Source organism: Artemia franciscana, chromosome 8 (genome assembly GCF_032884065.1).
Source record: "Artemia franciscana chromosome 8, ASM3288406v1, whole genome shotgun sequence".
Lineage (NCBI taxonomy): Eukaryota > Metazoa > Arthropoda > Branchiopoda > Anostraca > Artemiidae > Artemia > Artemia franciscana.
Genome location: NC_088870.1, coordinates 45,543,273 through 45,564,236, shown reverse-complemented (window position 1 = coordinate 45,564,236; position 20,964 = coordinate 45,543,273). Strand labels below are relative to the sequence as shown.

The following is a 20,964-nucleotide window of genomic DNA, read 5'->3' as shown; positions in this document are numbered from 1 at the left end:
AATTTCCTAAATTTTGAAAAAAAAACATTGATATGGCTCAAAATTCTACTCAAATAACAGGAATTGCATTTTCAGAACTAAAGGCAGAGAAAAAGCAACTGGTAACTGGAAATTAAGGTAAACTGCTGTTTTGTCAAAATTTCAATAGACATAGACATGTCATGTAGGTGAATTTCAGGGCTCTCTAGAGGGAGAAGGAGTGTAGGTGGATATTTTAAAATACCTTCCTAGGATATACTTTAGCCTGTAAACCCATCCTTGAAAGTTTCATTTTCCTAACCTAACCCCTTTCTTAGATACCAAGAAGTCACTCAACTAGTATTTTTACCAATATTCCATATTAATGACTTACAAAACAAGTGAACATGCTACTTGATGCCTTTTTATGCTCTTTCCAAATGTAATAACCACTTAAAAATTTTGTTTTTTTTTTTTATATAAAAAGGCTTATGATTTTGGTTTCAAACTTACTATAAATATGAAGTCAATTAGTGACTAATAATCCAATGTTATTTGGAGATTTCTTAAGCTTTAGGGAAATTTTAGTGGTTCTGAATATATGATTCCTAAGAGGGAATAGATATCCCATTTTACTGCTGAGTTTTCTGCAAGAAAAAAACAAAACTAGACAAAGATCTGAAGTTACCTGGTCTTGATGTTGGTTATTTAATGACTAGCAAAAATCTTACTGTTGCCATGTATAAGCTAAAGAAACAACAATTGTGTGGTCTTGGTGGACTTCATGGTTTGTACCTTACCCATGGAAGTAATAATATTTTTAATATTTTGTGTTATCTTGAACCTTTGTGTCAGATTATTTTTAATGCTGTTTTTGTATCTAATATTTTCTTTATTGACTTTGTTACTCCTGTGATAAAAAAATGGAAAAACTCAGCAGATTGTTTGTCTTACAATCCTATAACTATTTCACCTGACCTGTGTAAACCAATTGAAATGCTAGTTGTTGATTATATTACAAGTAAATATTGCACACTTGATCACCAATTTGGTTTTAAAAAGGTATTGGTTGTGTCCATTGTATTCTTGATAATATGCTCATAAAAGCTAATGAGCTGAATAAGTGGATTTTCTTGGCAGATCATGATGTTCATTTGACTCAGGAATACTTGCTCAACTCTTACTTGTTCTACATAAACATGGCAACTTCCTGTCCAAGTTAAAACACCTTCTAGTGGTAGACCAATTATCCTACATTAATTAGTACCAGTGAGGAAAAGGATTCAACAGGGGGCTATTTATTCATCACTTTTGCATAATAATAGCATCTTTCTTCAATCAAAGACAATTTGTATATGCTTAGCAGAGCATATAAATGGATTGGTTTAATGAATAATCCTAGTAAAAATGAAGTTGTTGTATTTTTAGAAGAGTAGAAAATTCAAGGGGTTTTGTTGTTATATTTGGTGATCTTAATGCTATAGTACCATAATATTCTATTAATGTTATGCCTATTTGGTTGAGTGTGGTTTTTATGTATACCCTACAGATAAGTTATTTTGGCAAAAAGTCTTATGCTGCTCTTTCATCAATAAAAAAAGAAACCAATCGATTTGAGACTAGTTATACAATGCTTTGGTTATTCTACATTTTGCTATATTGGAATTTTTTCTGAAAGTGATAAAAGACAGATGCATTCAGATTTTTATAAACATGCAAAATTTGTGCATAATTTACAGCTGTGGGCAAAGAATACATAGGTGTCAGCAGTTCAGAGGTGCAGCTCTAACTAAGCATTGGGCAGAATTCTTAAAGTCAGTCAAGACAAGTAGAATTACAATTGTGATTTGTCCTTAAGTATCTGGGTGTATGTATGTAGTGTCCAAGTTTTTGTTCATTCCTGTTTTTTTTTGTTTTTTTTTTTGTAGTCTTTTCTGTCTCTATTTATATTCTCCATTTATGGTCTTGTACTGTTTTTCAACTAGACAATAAAATTAGCTATCTATAAAGTTAAAACTTTTAGTTCATATTAAGGGGTATGCTGAATTAAATAAAAAAATACTATTTGCATTTAGGTCTTTAAAAGACCATTTCTGCAATATCTCAAATAGAGCTCAGGGCATTAAGTTGAAACTTTCAGGGATTGTTAAGGCCAATGTTAGACTTAATCATATGATACTGTTTGCATCCAGGTTTTTAAAAGGGTCTGCAGTATCACAGGCAGGACAACATCACTGCCCAAGTAAAGAGTAATGTGGGGACAATGTATTATTTTTTCTAGACCAGGGCACTTTGTACAGAAGGAGTTGTTGTAGAAACTTCAAAAAGAGTTCATTAGATTGTAAATTGAAAGGGCTGATGCCCTTTTCAGTGGTCGCAAGTGGTGGTTAGAGGGCACCCCCCTGCCCATCATTTCCCCAAACACATCCAATAAAAATTTTGAAATCACCATGTTGTTCAGCATAATTGAATGGTCCAAAAATTATGTCTGTAAGGATGACACCCTCCCCCTACAGCCCTCAGGACAAGGGTTGTAAATTATGCTCTTGGAGCCTATAAAGGTTTTATAGAAAGGGGGGTCCTTTAAAATTGGGATTGACTCATTGGATAGCCAGAAGCACTAGTACCCTTTTTAAGAGTCAAAGTGATTGGAGAGTAGATACCCACCCCCTCCACAAGTTGCATTTGAACTTAATATAGAAGGAGTTGTCATAGGAACTTCAAAAAGGGGTCATTCAGTTGGAAATAGGAAGGACTAGTGCTCTTTTTAATAGTCAGAAGTAATTTAGAAGCTACTATCCCTCCCTGCCCATCATTTCCCCAAACTCTTCCAGTCAAAATTTTGAGATTAGTCATTTAGTTCAATGTAGTTGAAAGGTCCAGAAATTGTGTCTTTGATGATGACAACCCCCTGACAGCCCTCAGGGCAAGGATTGTAAGTTATGCCCTGGGGCCATTTGAGGGTTTCATAGAAAGGGTGGTCCTATAAACTTTGGAGGGGACTCATTGGATTGGTAATCAGACGTTCTTTTGCCCTTTTTAAAATTCTATCTATGCTCTTTGACAACCTGGATACCCTTATGCTCTTTTGATTCATTTAAATTGTAAGATTAGAAGTAGTGATGTTAGTGGCCCTAAAAGTTCCAACTCAATACTCCCAGTCATTCTTGATATATTGTTGAGGTTTCTTATTGGCAACCATACACACAGTGCTTTTTTATTTAATTTTAAGGCGTAGTGGGCCAATTGCATAATTTTTGGGGGGTGATGTACTTAATATCCCTAGAGACATAGCTGCTGAACTTTTCTACTATGCTGAACAAAATGGCTGTCTCAAAATTTTGATTGGATGTCTTTTGAAAATTAATGGGTTTGGGAGGAGGGCTGCTTCCCTTCCAATCTTTTTCTACTCTTTAAAATGGCACCAGAAATTTTAATTTTGAATCAAATTAGCTCCTTTAAGATTTTCAATGATAAATCTCTAAAAGGCTAACCTGAGTGTCCTTTGTCTATTTGGAAAGTAAAGATCAAACATGCATACCTTTCTCAATAATATGTACTATATGTAAACAGTGAATGAATTGCTGAACTTACAGCCATTGTCCTAGGGGCTGTGAGGGGGTGACATCCTAGAAGGTATAATTATATTTTATTGGATATACTTAGGGAAATGATGGGCATGGAGGAGAGGGTCTCTGGTTGCCCTCCAATCACTTTTGACTATTAAAAAGGGCATTAGAACTTTCAATTTCCAATCGAAAGAACCCCTTTTGAAGTTTCTATGACAATTTCTATACAAAGCACCCTGGTTTAAGAAAAAAATACATTCTGCCCACATTGCTCTTTACTTAGGCTGCACTATTTTGCAAGGATTTTTTTTTTGAATAAACTGATATCCCAATACATTTCAGGAAAACATGACTTGTGGTCAGGGTATCTGCCTCCAATCACTTAGACTCTTAAAAAGGACACTATAACTTCTGATTGCCAAGCGAATGAGTCCCCTCTGGAGTTTATAGGGCCACCTTGTCTGCAAAAATCTGATATGCCCTTAGGGCATAGCTTACAACCCTTGTCAAGAGGGCTGTGGTGGTTGTCATCCTCAAAGACACAATTTCTGGACCTTTCAACTACATTGAACTAAATGATTAATCTCAAAATTTTGAGTGCATATGTTTGAGGAAATGAAGGGCATAGGGAGAGGGGCTGGTTGCCCTTTGATAAGTTTTGACTATTAAAAGGGTACTAGCCCATCAAGTTCTAGTTGAATGACCCCATTTTGAAGTTTTGGTTTACAACAGATCCTTCTATACACAGTGAAAATACGACTTGACTCAAAACAAACATAATTGAAATAATTGACTAATTCAAGCTCAAAAGAAGTAGAAATCAACATGAGTAGGGCTGACAAACCCCATGCCTTCTCAAGACCAGAACATAACTTAAACTTTACTGAAAACAAAATACATAATGAAAAATTATTAACACTATAAGAAGTAACTCTCTGTATGTGTATATATAAACTAACAATCCATAGTCTTTTTTCAGTAAAGTGCAAATTATGTTCTGGTCTTGAGAAGGCATGTTTTTTTTTCAGCCCTAATTGTGTTAATTTTTTATTTTTTTGAGCTTGACTCAGTCATTTTTAGGTTTACTAGTTTCTGTTCGTTTTGAATATTTGTTAAATTAGTAAAAGTACACTGCTCCTCGAAATGGATCTCTGTGTATTTGCCAAAGATGAATCTGTTTCATATTGATAATTGCTTCTTTATGATCTTTTAATAGTGTTTACTATTCAGAATATAAAGTATTCATATTCAAATAAAGGTTGATGAGGGAGGCTGGTTAAATTATTCTTCTGCATCCTCTGTCCAAGAATTTTTGAAAAATATTTTCGTTTAGAAAACAAACAGAAATTAAACTTTAAAAAACAAGTCTTTTTGTATGAAAGTAAAGAGTTACAGTAAAACTTAAAACTGAACTGAAAACATTCTTGGCTTGATGGGCACTGCCCCTTGATCTCTCTTTTACCCTTGCTGATGGGATAGGGTTGAAAATCACTGCTAACTTTTCTTGGGCTTGTATAACAAGGCTGGAAATTTGGTTTTATACAACAATGTTGAGACTTTATTAAAAGAGCCAATTTCATAAAAATTGCCAACAAATCCAGGCAAACAAAGCATGAATTCTTAGAGCTCCCATCCAATATACTTTTTCAAGCTATTGAATAAACTATTGAGCAATCAGCCTTTTTAACATCTTCTTGTTTTGCAGTAGTACCATCTTCCCCTGCTGGAATTGAATCAGGATTGGGAAATCAAGGTTTTTCAAAATGATAGGAATTGAATACTTTTTGCTAATTCCTAGCATTATCCCCCTGTCTAATTCAGCTTTATGTAAGAAGTTCTTGAATAACACAGAGATTTTATTGCCAAAAGATATCCTAAATACGCAGTTCAATTTTTCTATAACTGGTTTTTCTACAATTAGCCATGGCTTAACGCCAACAACTACTTGATTTTGATTTAAAATATAGTCCTTTGTTATATTAAATAAAACAAGAGCTAAGAGCTCATATGGCACTTGTGACGAGGCAAGAAGAGCTAAGAGCCAAGAGCTCATATGGTATGATCTCTAACAAAATTCTAAGAACCAATAGATTGATTTAAAAGGAAAATCAGAGGCTTAATGCCGGTTGGGATTTAAAATAAGACCTCTGAGTCACGATGTCCTTCTAAATATCAAAATTCATTAAGATCCGATCACCCACTCGTAAGTTATAAATAACTCATTTTTTCTAATTTTCCCTCTCCCTTTAGCCCCCCAGATGGTTGAAACTGGGAAAACGACTTTATCAAGTCAATTTGTGCAGCTCCCTGACACGCCTACCGACTTTCATCATCTTAGCACGTCCAGAAGCATCAAACTCTCCAGAGCACAGAACTCCTCCCCCCAACTCCCCCAAAGTGAGCGAATCCAGTACAGTTACGGCAATCACGTATCTACGACATTTGCTTATTCTATCCACCAAGCTTCATCCCGATTCCTCCACTCTAAGTGTTTTCCAAGATTTCTGATTTCCCCCTCCAACTCCCCCCAATGTCAACGGATCTGGTCGGGATTTGAAATAAGAGCTCTGAGACATGAATTCCTTCTAAGTATCAAATTTCATTAAGATCCGGTCACCCGTTCTTAAGTTAAAAATACCTCAATTTTTCTAATTCTTCCAAATTAACACTCCCCAGCTCCTCCAAAGAGAACGGATCCGTTCCAATTATGTCAATCACGGATTTAGAATTTGTGCTTATTCTTCCCATCAAGTTTCATCTCGATCTCTCCACTATAAGCGTTTTTCAAGATTTCTGTTTCCCTCCTCCAACCACCTATGTCCCCAGATCCAATTCGAGTCAAAAATGGAGCATCTGAGACATAGAATCCTTCTATATATCAAGTTTCATTAAGATCTGATCACCTATTCGTAAGATAAAAATACCCCAATTTTCACGTTTTCTAAGAATTCCGGTTTCCCCCTTCAACTCCCCCCAATGTCAAAGGATCTGGTCGGAGTTTAAAATAAGAGCTTTAAAGCACAAGATCCTTCTAAATATCAAATTTCATTAAGATCTGGTCATCCGTTCGTAAGCTACAAATACCTCATTTTCCCGAATTACCCCCACCACCAACTCCACCAAAGAGAGTGGATCCGATCCGGTTATGTCAGCCACGTATCTTAGACTTGTTTTTATTCTTCCCACCCAGTTTCATCCTGATCTCTTCCTTTAAGTATTTTCCAAGATCCCCCCCCCAACTGCCTCCCCAATGACGCTGGATCCGGCTGAGATATGAGATTTGAGTTACGAGGTCCTTCTAATTATGAAGTTTCATGAAGATCCGATCACTCCTTCGTAAGTTAAAAATACGTCATTTTTTCTAATTTTCCAGAATACCCCCCCCCCCCCCCAATAGATCGGATCCGTTCCAATTATGTCAATCACGTATCTAAGACTTCTGCTTATTTTTCCCACCAAGTTTCATCCCGATCCCTCCACTCTAAGCGTTTCCCATGATTTTAGGTTCCCCCCGAAACTCCCCCCAATGTCACCATATCCGGTCGGGAATAAAATAAGAGCTTTGAGTCACGATATCGATCTAAATATCAAATTTCGTTGAGGTCCGTTCACCCGTTCGTAAGTTAAAAATTCCTCATTTTTTCTAATTTTTCAGAATTAACCCCCCCCCCCCCAACTACTCCAAAGTGAGCGGATCCGTTCCGGTTATGTCAATCATGTATCTAGGACTTGTGCTTATTTTTCTCACCAAGTTTCATCCCGATCCCTCCGCTCTAAGTGTTTTCCGAGACTTTAGGTTTCCCCTCCCAACTCCCCCTCCATTGTCATCAGATCCGGTTGGGATTTAAAATAAGAGCTCTGAGGCACGATATCCTTCCAAACATCAAATTTCATTAAGATCTGATCAACCGTTCGTAAGTTAAAAATATTTCATTATTTCTATTTTTCCAAATTAACCGGCAACCCCACCCCCCCCCCCCAGATGGTCAAATCGGGAGAATGACTATTCCTAATTTAATCTGGTCCGGTCCCTGATACGCCCGCCAAATTTCATCGTCCTAGCTTATCTGGAAGTGCCTAAAGTACCAAACCGGGACCAACAGACAGACAGACTGACAGAATTTGCGATTGCTATATGTCACTTGGTTAATACTAAGTGCCATAAAAATAAGTTTTTTTTAAATGAAAGTAAGGAGCAACATTAAAACTTAAAACAAACAGAAATTACTCCGTATATGACAGGGGCTTTTCCTCCTCAACGCACCGCCCTTTACGCTAAAGTTTGACTCTTTCTCTTAACTCTATTTTTAAAACAGTAAGAAACTTTAGCGTAAAGAGTGGGGCGTTAAGGAGGAAAAGCCCTAGTAATTTCTGTTTGTTTAAAGTTTTAATGTTGCTCCTTACTTTCATTTAAAAAAAAACTTGTTTTTTTATTTAATTTCTGGACGTTTTTGAATTAATGCATGTATTGATCTTGGCTCTCCACACATAAAAATAATTAGAACGAAATTTGCATATTTATTAATTGCAATTAATCGGAATATTTTGAGAAAAAATGAGCGAGGGAGGAGGCCTAGTTGCTCTCAAATTTTTCGATTACTTAAAAAAGCAACTAGAACTTTTAAATTTTTACAAACGATTTCACTGGTAAAATATATACGTAACTTACGAATTAACTTTCGTAACGAACTTCTATATTCGTATGTTTTTATTGCGTATATGAGGGGGTTCAACCCTCGTCGATACCTTGCTCTTTACACTAAAGCTTAAATTTTGTCCCAATTCTTTAAGAAAGACCCCAGAATCACAAAAGCCGTTGAATAAATAGTTGAAACTACTAAAAATACTTTAGCGTAAAGAGTGAGGTATAACGAGGAGGTAAACCCTCATATGCGTAATAATTTTTGTTCGTTTTAAGTTTTAATGCTGCTCCTTACTTTCAGTAGAAAAAACTTTTCATATTTATTTTTTCATTGTCTTTTCAAATAATGTTAGAAAATCCTGCTCCCCTTCATTGAAATTCTCTTCCCCCATGAGAATCATCTCCATGGAAATATCCTCCCACGGACCCCCCCCCTCAACTCTCCCCTCTAAACCAAAAAAATCCCCTGAAAACGTCTGTACACCTCCCAGTAACCATTACTATATGTAAACAAAGGTCAAAGTTTGTAACTTGCAGCCCCTCCCATGGGGACTGCAGGGGAGTAAGTCGTCCCTAAAGACATAGTTATTAGGTTTTTCGACTATGGTGAATAAAATGGCTATCTTAGAATTTTGATCCAGTGACTTTGGGGAAAAAATGAGCGTGGAAGGGGGCCTAGGGGCCCTCTAATTTTTTTGGTAACTTAAAAAGGGCACTAGAACTTTTAATTTCCATTAGAATTAGCCCTCTCGCGACATTCTAGGACCATTGGGTCGATACGATCACCCCTGGGAAAAATTTTCTAAAATGAGGCAAATTTTCTCAGGCTCGTAACTTATGACGGGTATAACTCATCATGATGAAACTTATATATTTAAAATCAGCAATAAAATTCGATTCTTTTGATGTAACTACTGGTATCAAAATTCCTTTTTTTAGAGTTTCGGTTACTATTGAGCCGGGTTGCTCCTTACTTTACCATTAACTTATTACCGTTCATTACCATGAACTGTTTGATACTAAACTGAAGACTAAAAGGGATGAGATTTTTATTTTATAATATGCAGCACTACTTTTATGATATTTCAACCACACTCAAGAAGTGAAGTTAGGTTAATCATGATAAAATATACCAAAATATGATGAAAATTTAATACTTCAGTAACAAAATTATGGAAACTACAAAAGAGAATCAGTGCACTCTCCAAATGCTGTTCTTCCCCATTCATTGCTCTTTCCAAATTTTATTTCCTACTGTTTTCCTGGATTTTCAGTCAAAAAATACCAAGTCATATACCAAGTCTATATACCTGAATATGCCAGTTGGTATATTCAGTCAGCAAAATAGGAGCAATGGAAAGTACAGTTGTGTCAAGTCGTGAAAACTTAAGGGGAGCAGGCAAAAATGCATTTTTCAGTATCTAGGAGGGGGAGAGTAAGATTCTGTTTTTTTGTCGTCAAAAGATTGAAATGAAAATATCCCCAAAAAGGTATTTTTCAAAATCTTGGGGGGGTCGGCAGGCCCCTCTCCTAATTGGCACCATTGAGGAAAGACACGTATACTCCTTAGTACCAAAGCCTCTTAATAGCCTTTAAAGTACCATTGCAGCGGAATGCCAACTTAAAAAAAGATACCACACTAAATAGCTTAAAAAGTTTAGCTTTTTGAAACATTAAGCTGAGCTTTGAGCATTAGGGTGCTTTACAGGTTCTGCATACATCATTTTTGGTGACAAAATAAAAAAAAAAATCTTGGAAATAAAGTCAAGGTTAAGTTAAGAATAAAAGCTTGACTTGGGAATACTCAGTGTTTTATCAGATGTCTTTCCTGTTTGGAGGGAATGCACCAGAACCATATTGGCCAAATTAAAAAAAGAAAGAAAAAAAAAACGTTTACAGATTTTTAGAATTTTGCATAGCCCTAGTACAATCGACACTTATCGATCATTTCCCAGAAGTCGGCCGAGATCCATGCCCCTCCTAGTGTAATGTTGGTTTATTATGAGTTTCTTATGCAAGCACAGGGATCAGAGTGGACTTTTGGGAAGTTTTCAATGTATTTTATCTTAGCTTGTCCTGTATAATTATGTAAAAAGCTCAAATGTGTTGGGAATCTTGAGTTTTTGAGCCTTTCTTTAATAAAAAATTATAGTTTTCTCCTATATTTTGTCAACACCTATGTTTCAATAGTAGTTAGGATAGTTTCATAATTTGAAGTCTTTGAAGATGTAGTTATCTTTGGAATCAATAGATTTTTAGTGTTTGAAGTTTTACTGATAGAAAATGCTGTCAAGTTTAGCGAATAAGTTTTGCTTATTTGTTTTCAAGGTTCAATATGGCAACATTGATATGTTGCCATATGATGAAAATATGTTGATATGATGAAAATATGTTACTGCCCTAAAAACTTTGTAATGTTGAAACTCAAAAATTGAAATCTTAGACAATTCAAGGTTTTGGGTATGAGCAGACCTGAGATGGGTTGTGGGCAGGGGACAAAAAATGTTTTTATTTTGATTTTATTGGCATTTTAAAACAACAACATTTTCATCAATAATGCTATCCGTTTGAAAAAAGAATAATATCTAACAAAAGATGAAGGCACTGTAGGCAAATACTTGGGCTACCATTTTTTTGTGTTTGTAGGGGGTATTTTAGACTGCAGCACAACTGTAAAATAGCACTGGAAAAGGTAAATTTTTGGCATTCGTCTGTGCATATGCCTTCGGCCAATATTATCATTTATTGAGCATGACTAAAGAAGGATACCAAAAATGTTTTCAGTTCTTTGGTACGAGGTTTCAGTTTCAGTTTCATTTTCAGTTTCAGTTTGGTTTCAGTTTCAGTTCTAATGTTTTCAGTTCCTTGCTATCCTTCTTATATGAAAATATGTTGAAATGATGAAAATATGTTACTGCCCTAAAAACTTTGTAATGTTGAAACTCAAAAATCGAAATCTTAGACAACTCAAGGTTTTAGGTATGAGCAGACCTGAGATGGGTTGTGGGCAGGGGACAAAAAATGTTTTTATTTTGATTTTATTGGCATTTTAAAACAACAACATTTTCATCAATAATGCTATCCGTTTGAAAAAAGAATAATATCCAACAAAAGTTGAAGGCACTGTAGGCTAATACTTGGGCAACCTTTTTTTTGTGTTTGTAGGGGGTATTCTAGACTGCAGCACAACTGTAAAATAGCACTGGAAAAGATAAATTTTTGGCATTCGTCTGTGCATATACCTTCGGCCAATATTATCATTTATTGAGCCTAACTAAAGAAGGATACCAAAAATGTTTTCAGTTCTTTGGTACCAGGAGTCCGGTTGTGGTTCTTGTTTGTTTTTGGCTTGCTATCCTAATTCATAGCAGTTTCTCTATTTTTAAATTTGGCTTCTTATATGATTTATATGATTATTTGATTATTTGACTATATTATTTGACTTTATATGATTATTTGACTATGATGATATTCAGTATTTTTCTAGCTGTGTTTATTTCTTTAATTATGAATATTTATGTTGCAGGTAACTGCAGTTCACCAATTGAAGTTTGTTATAGAGGAAGATCTTATTGGGCTGGGATTCTCAAAGCCAGAGATAAGGAGACTCAAAAAATTTTTCAATAAACATTGTCCACCAAACTACCTCTCAAAGTTCAAAAGTGTAAGTTTGTCTTTATTGTCACTAGTCGCCTTTATTAGTTCCTTACATTCATTGTTATTAGTTTTACTAAACCTCTTTAAAAGATGCTCTTGCTCTCAAAGTAGGTACATCCTGTTTTGAAAGTCTAAATGCATGAGTTGCTAGCAAATCTGGACACAAAGATGGGTATTGTCTTTCCAATGGAAACAGGAATTTTGGATTAAAAAGCTAAAAAGAAAGTTTTTCAACTGTTAACATTCTTTTTAGTATATGGCCTTTGGATCAATCAAGGAATAGGAGTTGTTTTTTTTTTCAATAAAATAAAAAGAAATGAAAACACATAAAACAAAATATTTAAAATGGGTTATAGTCAGAATTCGGGCTCAATTGGCAAACAAAGTTATACTATAAGACTCACTTCAGTATAGAGTGGATAAAACTATTTTAACTTAGTTAATATCGTTTAAATTAGTAATTTTTACCGAAATACTTTTTGTTATATTTGTTGCAGATTTCTTCTTCCTCCTGTGAAGTAAATGAGCATAAACGTTTTATATGAGACAAACTTATGAACATGTTTAAAAAAAATTGTTTTGCTTTCTAACTGATTATCAAAGGTGGTGCAAAATGCGCAATTCCTTCTGGGTATGACGTCATTTTGTCCATCGCTTTGGCAGGTGATTAATAATAAAGTTTTTAAGCTTTTCAAAAAAATTGCTGTTTTTTTTTTGGAGGGGGGTGAATTATAGAAGAAACAAAAAAAATGAAGTACGTAGCAGAACATTGGGTTTTGCTTCACATTCAGCGAATAAAACTATTTTAGTTATAGCTAATAGTGTTTAAAACTGTTAATACACAGGCACTAAACAACTTTTGTTAAGTTTGTTTGAGGTCTCCCCTATCTCTTGTGAAGTAAGTAAGCAGAAACCTCTTTAGGAATGACGAATTTATAAAACCCTAGTGAAGGAATTGTTTCTTTTTTTCAACTCGTTATCGAAAAAAGTTCAAAATGCGCACTTTTGTCTAAGGTATGATGTTACCTAATCCATATATTGCGATTATAGTGATTACGATATAGTTAAGGTCAATATTAAGGATAAAGCTTAAAAAAATAACTATGCATTATATATATATATATATATATATATATATATATATATATATATATATATATATATATATATATATATATATGTATATATATATATATATATATATATATATATATACATATATATAAGTTAAAACCCATAATTTAGAATTCATTTCTTCCTTAACTTCACTATTCTATAATTTTATTCCTTAATAAATAAAGGATAACTTTAATGCCTGAGAAGCATAAAGATGAATTATTGTACTTAAACATAAATAACAGGCGATAAAATCTTGTAAGCCAGCAGTTGGCAAAATTTTTAGTCTTTCATACTCCAACCTCACAGAATCAGTGTCAGATATATTTCAGAGCAAACGGACCGCATTATTTTGGAGAGCTGAATTGGATTCGCTACTGACGGAAACGTCCCTAACCATACCCAAGAACAATATAAAATGTATGGATGTATTATAGAGAATTACAACAACCTTAAAATCGATGTGGGAAAAAGTGTGTGAGTTTTCAAAGTATTCTGATGTTCTGTGATAAAATTGCTGACATGTTCCCATTATGTTTCCTAAACGACAAAGTTTTGTCTAGTGTGATACCTAACTACTTGACGCAAGACTTCCTTTCAATCTCACCATAACAATATTTTAATTGAGAAATCCACGTATAATATATAGCTATTCTCGAGAGTATAAAATTACTCTTACTCGGGTCAACTTGTAGTTTGTTTGCACGCATACAAGTTGAAACTGTGTCTAACGATCGTTTGCTTAATTCAAGTACTCTTTTCTCAGTTCTTGCAAACATCGTCGTCAGCAATCATCGGTACTGCCACTTCTTGTGAATCATGGAATAATTTACTGAAATTGTTTATAATATTTGACATAGTTTAACTTAGGTCATTTACAAAAGTTAAGAATAATAGCGGTCCAAGAACATAGCCTTTTGGAATTCAATATGTAATAGGAAAACTTGATGAACGGTTTGAATCAATCTGAATATACTGTAGCCGTCCTGCTAAGATTACCCGTCGAAAATAAGGCCAGGACCTCTTATGCCATGAAACTCAGTTTAGAAGCAGTAGATCATGATCTAGTGTATTATATCTGAAAATATGGCTAAAACCCTGTATCCTTCATCCAGTGCCTGATTGACTACGCTACTTAAATAGGCAACAGCTTTTTCTGCTGTGAAACCATGCTGAAAACCGAATTGGGTAGAATTTAACACGTTATGACGGCCTAAGTATGCATAAAGACGAGCAGAAAAGCACTTCTGTAAAGTCTGTGATAGCACAAGAAGAATAGAAATTGGCCTATATTTTACTAAAATATTTGTCTAATCACCCTTATTAACAGGAATCACACGAGCTATTCTAAAACATGACGAGAAGAAACCCTCTTTTAATGACAAAATTGGGTTCTGGATTAGTGGCAGAATAAATTTAACCATTCAATGACTTGTTCATCACTGCCAGAGGCATCGCTTTTCATTTCGTCGATGCTCTTCTTGATCTCACTTAATGATACAGGTTCTAAATACATTGAAACCTCGGATTAAAAATTAATCAGAAATACTTGGATCATGCAACATCGGATAGATTCCTTCAGTAACACGCTTTCCTACCGCTGAGAAGTTTTCCGAATATCTCCGAGACACCACCAGCCCTGTTTGGCATTTCCCCTTCTTGGTTTACAATGTCAAGTAGGATGGTTTTCGCTGGCTGCTGAATTACTTTCTTAATCATGCGCCATGTTTTTGTCGGACATCCCGATACTTCCTTAAACTTCCGTCGAGTAAAATTTCCTTTTTGCTTTTCTTAATAATCGATTCAGAGCATTGTGGTAATTATCATATTGTAAAGTTGGTCTCTAATACGCGTCGACTTTAGAAGGTCTGCTGTTAACCATGCCTTCTTTGAATTTGTCTTATGCTGTCCATTTTTCCTTTGACTATGCTTTTGTAATTCAATTTGAATAATATGGTAAAACAAATTAAACTTCTCTTCATTATTTGTTGCAATTGACAAAATATTATCTCAATTCATTTGAAATAATATATTCTTGTTACACAAGAGGATTATATAATACATACAATAGATTGTGATATGGTTATTTTTTTTTCAAGATAATAAATGATTTTTTTCAAGATAATATAGTGATTTTTGTTTCTTCAAGATAATAAAGCACAAGAAAGAGGACCAAATTTCATTTCCTAATTCATATCCCGAGTCAGAGAGTGGAGGTTCTCACCATGTTCGTGTTCCTTCAAAACATATCATACCTGCCGAGGCAATAGTTGTAAACAAAGAGCTTGGCGTAGGAGAATTTGGTGTTGTACAACAGGGAGTTTGGACCAATGAAGATGGCGAAAGGGTAAGTTTCTTTTAAGTAACTTACGTAATTCTACTGTTTTATGTTGCTTATTTCCCGTTGTTTCTCTCATTGACTAAATAAAAGGCAATTTTTTGGGTTTGCAATTAATGTAGGATCAAATTTAAGACATGTTAAAGTTAAGACATTATGTAGAGGACGTCTCCCCCCCCCGCTCTTGCTAAATGTGCTAGGTTGTGATTTACCCTGTATTAAAAGTACCAAGGGAATTGAAAAATTTTATGACTATATTCCATCCCACTTTTTTACTTTATTCTAGTGCTTCAAGTAAAGGAAGCTCTTCTAGGGCTTTGTAAATTTTGCTCCTGCTCAGCTTTAGTCACTCTTCGCACATATGTAAAAAGTTTTTCATTTCTAAAGGTTTTTTAATCTTAATCCAAAAGAATTTCTTTCAATATAAATACAAATAAATATCTTACTTGAAACGTCTATTTTAATTACGTCCATGCTTACATACTCTAAGAAAGGCATATAAGCAGAGAGTGGCTTTCGGCCCTGTCCCTCAAATTCTTATGATTTGTAAGGTGTTGTCTGAAATTTCCTATTTTTTATATTAATTTCCCTTTTTCTGCACTGTTTAAATTAAACTCCCTCCTCTCTATTCTGGCGCCTATGAAACGAATTTGTTCATCCTTGCTCAAAATTTGACTGCTGTGCTCATGCTATTTTTAATTATGGTTTCATCTTTAATTATTATTAAAGTTTCATCTTTAATTATTATTAAAGTTTCATCTTTAATTATTATTATTATTCATCTTTAAATTATTATTTATTATTATTAAATTATTATTATTAATTATATCTTTAATTATTATCTTTAATTATGGTTTCATAGATTACTGCATGCTATTTTCACTTGTTATGAGGGAAGGATTATTATCAAACAGGTTGTGGTAACGAACTGTAAGGAGCGACCCGGCTCACTAGTAACTGAAACTCTAAAAAACAAAACTTTGATACCAATGGATACGTCAAGAGAATTGGATTTTTATGCTGACTTTAAATATATAAGTTTCATTAACTTTAGTCTTACTCATCAAAAGTCACGAGCCTGAGAAAATTTGCCTTATTTTCGAAAAAAGGAGGCAACACCCCCTAAAAGTCATAAAATCTTAATGTCACAGTAAAAAATCTCACACCATCAGATTCAGCGTTTCAGAAAACCCTACTATGGAGGTTTCAAGCTCTTATCTGCAAAAAGGTTGAATTCTGTATTTTTTGCCAGAAGAAAGATCATGGATGTGTGTTTATTTGTTTTTCTAGCACCCTTTTTAAGTGACCAAAATACTGGAAGGCAACTAAGCCCCCTCCCACACTTATTTAAAAAAAAGCTTTTTCATTTACAAGCTTGATGAATGAATTCGTAATCGTAGGTTGTAACCATATATGGCGTAATAAATTAGTGCAATATTTATGCACGTTTACCTTTCGACAAGATAATATAAGAAATATATAATGGATCGATATACTTCATTATAAATGGGAACTATGTAAGTTTCATCGGATATAGCTGGAGCCTAGTAAGGAACAAACCACTGCACATAGTAACTAAAAGTTAAAATAATACAAGCATCTTTTGGAAAGTTGCTTATTTGGAGTATGTTGCGAAACTCAGGATCGTGACTTACTATTCCAACTAAAAAATATGCTTTTTCCTGCTTGTTAGTATTCCAAGGGAGGCGGTGTAATAACTAAAACATCTCTCCGCATCCGAATCTTTCAAATTCCACCAAGAGGTGGGAGGCTTCCATTTGTTTGGAATGGGGAGAGGACGGGGTACATTTTATTTGCTTGTGTCCTTTATGCACAGATAAGGTATTTGGGTTACAATGCTCCTCAGTAACCTTAGCAAAGCTAACCTTGGCAAAGACTTCATGTTGAATAACTTCGCTTCAAGGCCTTGGATATTAATGCGTCACCGGGGGGTAGCTGTTGTAGAACTTGTGACATATCATATAAAGCTATATGAACTGATAAATCCGTAATGATTGGTTATCTGTTCCTCTCAAAGACTGCAACTAATACGTTCTGCATAAATTCAGTGCACGAGTTAGCTGATTGTCCAGGCGTTGTATCATAAGCACTGTCTCTCACTTAAAAGTACAGTTTACAATTAAATTCAAAGACTGCGACGTATACGTTTTGTGTAAATTCAGTGCACGAGTTCACTGATTGTCCAGGGGTTTTATCATAAAATACTGTCTCCCACTTAAGGGTACAGTTTATAATGAAATTCAAAGATTATAAGGTATACGTTCTGTGTAAATTCAGTGGATGAGTTCACTGATTGTCATGGCGTTATATCATAAATACTGTCTGCCACTTAAGGGTACAGTTTACAATTAAATTCAAAGACAGTACCGTATACGTTCTGCTTAAATACAGTGCACAAGTTCATTGATTGTCCAGGTTTTGTATCATACGTTCTGTCTCCCACTTAAAGGTACAGTCTCCAATTCAATTCAAAGATTACAACGCATACATTCTGCGTAAATTCAGTGCACGAGTTCGCTGATTGTCCAGGTGTTGTATCGTAAGTACTATCTCCCACTTAAATATGCAGTTTACAACTAAATTCAAAGACTGCAACGTATACGTTCTGCGTAAAAACAGTGCAAGAGTCTGCTGATTGTCCAGACGTTGTATCATAAGTACTGTCTTCCACTTAAAGATGCAGTTTATAACTAAATTCAAAGACTGCAATGTACGTTCTGCGTAAATACATTGTACTAGAGTTTGATGGTTGTCCAGGTGTTTTATCGTAAGTACTGTCTCCCACTTAAATATGCAGTTTACAACTAAATTCAAAGACTGCAACGTATACGTTCTGCGTAAATACAGTGCACGGATTGGCTGATTGTCCAGACGTTGTATCATAAGTACTGTCTTCCACTTAAAGATGCAGTCTACAACTAAATTCAAAGACTGCAATGTATTTTCTGTGTAAATACAGTGCACTCGAGTTTGCTGATTGTCCAGGCGTTGTACCATAAGTACTGTCTCTCACTTACAGGTGCAGTTTACAATTAAATTTAAAGACGGCAACATATACTCTCTATGTAAATATTGTGTACGAGTTAACTGATTGTCCAGGCGTTTTATCATAAGTACCGTCTTGCACCTAAAGGTACAGTTTACTATTAAACTCCTGAGCAATGATGGGTTTCGCACCTATCCGATGAAGTTCCATCATGCCTACCCCCAAAGAAGTTACCATCATGCCTACCCCCTTCCCTTCTCTGTAAATCTCTGGACTTACTGTAGAATAAAATGCAAAGTTATGTTTAAAATATGTATAATAATTTATTAAATGCTTAAAATACTAATGCTAATATATAAAATAAAGCAATAATAATAATATAAAACACTAAAATATATTGAAATGAACGTTTCAATCTGAATTTTTATATGCTGAAAAATTTATGTTGTGTTGTAATTAAAACGCTGAGAAGAAAATGTTCTGGGATAGCCTCCCAGACAGTATTAGGGCTTCGGAATCGGTTTCGTCATTTAAATCCCAGGTCAAAGGGTTTCTCCTCAGTCATGATACTGGATGAGAGCAGGTTCTTTGTGAGTGTCATGCCGTTGATTTTTTTTGTGTCTTGATTATGTGATTTAATTAGTTAATTGAGGCACTTTGCGCAGGTCATTTGGTCTTCTTGTTGTGGTTATGTTTATTTCATTGTTGTATTATTTTTGTACATTATTGAAAATAAAGGTATCAATCAGTCAATTGCTGTTAGTAGCAGATGACTAAAAAAGAACAATGGAATAATCCTTTTATATTATTTTACCTTGCCGCACTCTGAATTTTAAAAATATTACTTATTGGCATTTTCGTTAAAAAAATACCCGTTTTGGTATTTTCATTAAAAAAAACAAAATCAACCCCCCAAAATCGACTTGACTATTTTGCTTCTTCTTCTACCCATTTATTGTGTTTGTTGAGCTCTTTATTGTGTATGTGTGTTAAGCTACTTATTAACTATTTAGCTTCTTCTTTTACTCCTTCCTTAAGTGTGTTGAGCCTTTCTTGTGTTTCCTGTGTTTTTTCTACCAATTTAATTAATTTTCGTCTAAAAAGTTTTTTCCTCTAATAGATTCAAGTTGCTATTAAGTGTCTGAGTAATGATAGACTTCAAACCAACCCAATGGAATTCTTGAAAGAGGCAGCTATTATGCATACAATTGATCAAGAACATATCGTTCGTCTGTATGGAGTTGTACTGGACACAAACGCTTTGATGCTGGTAAGCTTTTACGTATGTAGTTTTTTAAAGTTTTAATTTATTATTTTAAAATTGCTTTTAAAAAGGACGTTTTAATGTGCGCTATTGGTTTATGGACTGATTTTTTGCCTCCTGGAGGAACAAGAAAATTTATTCGTAAATAGCGACAAAGACTACACTGCCTTTCCATATCAAACAAACACAACTTAACAATAGGGAAAAAAAACACAACAATAGGGACATTTTTTCCAAGACAGTGGAATTCCACTGTCTTGGAAAAATGTCCCTATTGTTTCTAAGTTGTGTTTGTTTTGAATATTTATTGAGAATAATCGAAAAAACACTGTTTATTTCTATGCACAATATGTGGGGTGCATCAATGAAAATATGTTTCATTTGATGGGTGGGTGTGAGATACTGGATGATTTAAGAGACAACGTAGGTGGGTGTGTGAAACATAATTAAGAATGACTGCTGAGTGTGAAGGGAACTGAATGTTTTGTTATTTTTTGGCGTTGGGACACATTGCCCATGTTTGGTATGTAGAAAACAGAAAATTATATAAGATGTTCTTCTGGGAGCAGGTAATAATTTTATTAAACAAAAAACAAATAATAACATAATAATAACAATAGAGATAAAAATAAAACAATAACAATAAAAAATATATACTAAAAATATAATAGCAAATTAAAAAATAGATATAATATAAAAAATAATAGAAACATAAATATATAAAAACATGTACATATACAAATAAAATAAAATAATAATAATAAAAAACCAAAAATACTTAATAATTTTCTGTTATAAATAATTTGGGATTAACTGTCTAATTCTTGCATGATTGTTCAACGCTATAGCTCTGTCGTATATATTGTATCGCGCCGTTTTCGAGATTATTAATCGCATAGACATTAAGTAAATCAGATCGCGCCATTGCTGTTTTTTTTAATTTCTCTTTCTCTCTCAGTGGGAGGGAAGGAACCAATTCTATCAGCCTATTCTGTATTCTCTCGGAGCTCTTGAGGAGAACAGCAACGCAGAAACGTCTGCGAAAGCCTCGCAAATACTGGACTTCATGAACCAGTCACAGTTTGTTATGCGTCTCCATGTCGTAAAGGAACATTTCTTTCTGACGCTGCCTTTGTGTAAGACTTATAAGTCGGTTGACTGTGACTTGGCTGCCGCTTGTAGACGCGTAAAAACTGTTCTTTCTAGAACAATGACAATGCGACAAGATTCTGTCGCTACCTTCGCTCCTCTTTTAGACAAACCTCAGTGTTTTGCAACTACTTTAGGGCTTGGGATGACATACCCAAGAACAAGAGATGGAAGAAAATCTCATCTTGATGATCCTGATCTTCTCACTCACTTTAGAACCTCACTGTTTATTCCATAAACCACTTCATATCGGAGCTGATACAT

The 20,964-nt window shown here is 34.5% G+C and overlaps 1 protein-coding gene across 1 annotated transcript in view; it reads left to right on the top strand.

Annotated features, from left to right (window-relative positions):
• The window catches only part of LOC136030483 (activated Cdc42 kinase-like), a gene marked incomplete in the record, with an annotated part of 105,846 nt that overhangs the window by 2,914 nt on the left and 81,968 nt on the right, over positions 1-20,964 (top strand). The window contains 3 exon segments of the mRNA XM_065709501.1: positions 11,696-11,833; positions 15,092-15,289; positions 19,408-19,557. Coding sequence (XP_065565573.1) covers positions 11,696-11,833; positions 15,092-15,289; positions 19,408-19,557 — 486 coding nt within the window.